Here is a 3,941-nt window from a genome sequence, read left to right on the forward strand (position 1 = left end):
AAAAAAAAAAAAAAAAAAAAAAAAAAAAAATTTTTTTTTCATTGTAGAGATGAGGTCTAGCCAAGTTGCCTGGGCTGGTCTCGAACCCCTGGGCTCAGGCAATCCTCTGGCCTCGGACTCCCAAAGTGCTGGGATTACAGGTGTGAGCCTCTGTGCTCGGTTGCAAACAAGCTCTTAAAGCAACTCGCCCATCACAAACTGCAAAAGGCAGAGAAGAACATACAGGAGCCTCCTCCCCACTGCCCAGTCTATGCTAGTTGACCAGGAGTTGAAGGGCCAAAGCGTACTTTGGATTCCAGCAGGCGATCACCGAATTCATGGTATAGTGGTTGTGGTCGATAGTCAGGGCCTCCAGAAGCCAGTGGAGGGCGCAGAGCTGGCGGAAGAGGGGATCCCTGCAAAGACAGAGAGAGGGGGCACAGTGAGATCCTGTTAGAACTACATTCTTCCCATCATAGCCACAGAGATAGTCATGCTTGTTCCCAGGGAGAGAGTTGGACCATGCTCCAGGTGCCTAAGGATTTTTCTTTTTTTTTTTGAGTTGGAGTCTCATTTAGTTGCCCAGACTGGAGTGCAGTGGCATGCTCCCGGCCACCGCAGCCTCGACGCTGGGCTCCGGTGATCCTTCCACCTCAGCCTTCCAAGTAGCTGGAACTCCAGGCGCGCGCTACCACGCCCGGCTAATTTTTTTGATTTATTGTAGAGATGAGGTCTTGCCAAGTTGCCCAGGTGGGTCTCGAACCTGCGGGCTTAGGCAATCCACTCACCTCAGCCTCCCAAAGCGCTGGGATTACAGGATGAGCCACCGAGCCTGGCCAGGATTTTCATACATCATTTCATTAAACCTTCACAATGGGCCCATGAGGTTTTTATCAGCCCCATTTTACAGATGAGAAATCAGAGACTCAGAGAAGGAAGTTGTGCCTGGTCACTGGGCCAGTAGGTGCCACAGCCATGATTTGAGATGAGTTGATTTTCTGCCAGTTCTTGGGAATTTGTGTGAGTAGGAGGGAGAGAAAAAGAAGGGGCCCCCCATCCAGAGGTTTTGACTCAGGCAGTCAAGAGGCTTGAAGGAAATCAACAGCCTATCGGTCTCCGATCATGAATGAGATAAAAGTACAATAAATAAACAAGGAGTGTACAAAAAGTCTAGAAACACAGGGAAGTTCGTGTATAAATTGTACTTTCTCCTCAGATTAAAATTTGGACGCACTGCCTTAAATTTATTAGTCCTTTGTCTGAAAATGTAGCTGGATCTTGAAGAAAAACACATGGAGAATATTATTTGAAAATAACTGAAACACTTCAAAAATATGTCTAACCTACATTTTCTGATGTTTTGGATACCTTTATCAAACACCCACAACTGGGGCACTTTGTACATGTTATTTAATTCTCCCAACACCCTGCTGGAATATAAATTATTATCCATGTTTTTAGACAAGGGGAAATTGAGGCTCAGAGAGGTGCAATCACTTTACTCAAAGTAACATAAAAGTAACATGGTTTGTTAATGACAGAAGAGATGGTGTTTTAGTATCTCATTTGAAGCTCACAGCAACCCTACGAGAAGACATCTGCTCCTGCCTTCTCTTTAAATGAAGGTCCTGAAGCTCAGAAAGGTGCAGTGAGTTACCTGAGGTCACACCGCTAGGATTCGTGAGGATTTGAACTGAGGTCTGGTTAACACTAGAGACTGTGCTCTCATAAACCTGAGCCCTGACTAGGTCCTGGTGAAGTCGACACAGTAGTCACCCTGAGAATGAGGTCAGGAGATGGTTAACCTGCTGCCTGCCTTTTTCCTGGAAACAAGCTGGGAGTCCTGGTCAGAGGTGCTTCTCTCCCATGATTTCTCCTCTGACACTAATGGGCAAGGCCTCCTAGAAACCTGTCTTCTAATGGCGCTTCTGTGAAACTGCATCCTGCCTGGATGGACAATCCCCAGGGTTCCTAGGCCTGATGCTTGCAGTGGCAGGACAGTATCTATCCTCCTTGCTTCCAGGAAGGCTCCACTTTAGAAGGTGAGGCCCAAGCCCTGGGCTCAAGCGTGGAACTGACCCAAGGTCCTACAGCTTATCCCTTGAGGGTGTCCATTTCACTCAGTTTGAAGGGGACCTGCCATCGTCCTACCCCATCCCTCTCATTCCCATGTATTGGGCTGGCAGTGCTCGCCAGGTCTCAGGAAAACTACGGTCAGAAGCTCACTCTCTTCTTCTCTGAAGACTCTTCCCTTCACAAATACTAAGCACTGCTATTCCCTCAGTTTCTAAATGGAAGAATCTGTAAGCCTATATATAGCCTTTCCAGCTCTTGTCTCTCTCTTCCTTCTTCACCGTGTCTTGGGCCTGCTGGGCCCAGAAAACGATACCCCAAAATGAAGCCTTCAGAAGCAAGTTTTTCATAGACTTTCTTCTGCCCTCCTGTCTATCGGTTCCATTCTCCCCTGAGGCTAGCCATAGAAACTAGAATCTCTGGCCTGGCTTGATGGCTCTGCAATCCCAGCAGTTTGGGAGGCCAGGTGAGTGGATTGCCTGAGCCTGAGGGTTCAAGACCTACCTGGGCAACTTGGCGAGACCTTGTCTCTACAATAAATCAAAAATTAGCCAGGCATGGTAGCGTGTACCTGTAGTTCTGGCTACTTGGAAGGCTGAGGTGGAAGGATCACCTGAACCTAGCAGGTTGAGGCTGCGGTAGCCATGAGTGTGCCACTGCACTCCAGCCTGGGCAACAGAGTGAGACTCCAACTCAAAAAAAAAAAAGAAAAAGAAAAAGAAACTAGAATCTCTCTTCTCCAACATGAGTGTAGAAGCCAGAACCCCTTTTCCCCAAAGTCAACCATAAGAGCTAAAAATATTACTCTAATTTTCCCTCCACCCTTTTGTGTAAAAACTGACCATAAATAAATTATCTGACCTATATTGTTTGACTGGGAGTCCTACAACACCCAGAAGTAAGGAATGCTTGCCCAGAGAGACCAAGAAGAACCTAGACAGACAAAACTTCCTGGGTTTCTCCACTCAGTCTATTAGCATTAGGTCATACCCTTTTTCATCTGATTTTATTTCTATATGGCTGTCCTTACTTTGTTGAACCTAACCCAAAAAACGGACAATTTCCTCTATATTTTTGGATCTTCATTCTGAAGTTTCCTGTGTATACATGTTAAATACAATCACATGCTTTTTCTCCAATAAATCGGCCTTTTGTGAGTTGATTTTTTCAGCAGACCTTTGGAGGGATCTTGGCCCCTAAAGGTAACGGCAGTTTGGTGACTCTAGGCATATAGGCCATACTCAGCATTTAGCCAATAGCAGTGGCTGGCTGTGTCACATACTTGGCATTGGGCCATAATCACCCTCACCATAATCCTAGGAAGTTGTAAAAAGACTGGGAGGGTGGGGGAGGTGCCCACCCCATTTCTGTTTTACAACTTGGAACTCCTGCAGGGATGTGTGGGAGTGGAAAAGAAAATAAGCCAGCAAAAGGAGTTGATTGGTGAGATGGGGTCTGCTTGGTCACAGGGTGGTTGTGGGGACCTGGGGCTTATAAGCAACAGGTTCATTCTGCAGGTGACAAGAATAGGTGCAAACCTGGCCCTCTGCCCACCTTGGGTCAAACTTTCAGACTCCCTAAATCATCTGTAATGGGCTGAACTGTGTCCCTGCCTAAAAAAAAAAAAATTCACATGTTGAATCCCTAAACCCAATACCTCTGGCTGTGACTGTATTTGGAGACAGGGCCTTTAAAATGGCGAGTCAGCTGAAAATGAAGTCACTTCTGTGGGCCCTAATCCAATCTAACTGGTGTCTTTATAAGAAGAGGAAATTTAAGTTGGGCTCGGTGGCTCAGCCTGTAATCCCGCGCCTTTGGGAGGCTGAGGTGAGTGGATTGCCTGAGCCCGCGGGTTCGAGACCTGCCTGGGCAGTGAGACCTCATCTCGA

General features: G+C 46.9%; 1 protein-coding gene across 1 annotated transcript in view; it reads right to left on the reverse strand.

The window, feature by feature from the left end:
• The window catches only part of CCDC60 (coiled-coil domain containing 60), a 114,113-nt gene that overhangs the window by 42,735 nt on the left and 67,437 nt on the right, over window positions 1-3,941 (reverse strand). The window contains exon 5 of the mRNA XM_008069309.1: window positions 288-395. Coding sequence (XP_008067500.1) covers window positions 288-395 — 108 coding nt within the window. The remainder of the gene's footprint in view (window positions 1-287; window positions 396-3,941) is intronic.

The sequence above is a fragment of the Carlito syrichta genome, unplaced genomic scaffold (assembly GCF_000164805.1).
Source record: "Carlito syrichta isolate Samal-C Ts95f unplaced genomic scaffold, Tarsius_syrichta-2.0.1 Scaffold311911, whole genome shotgun sequence".
Taxonomy (NCBI): Eukaryota; Metazoa; Chordata; class Mammalia; order Primates; family Tarsiidae; genus Carlito; species Carlito syrichta.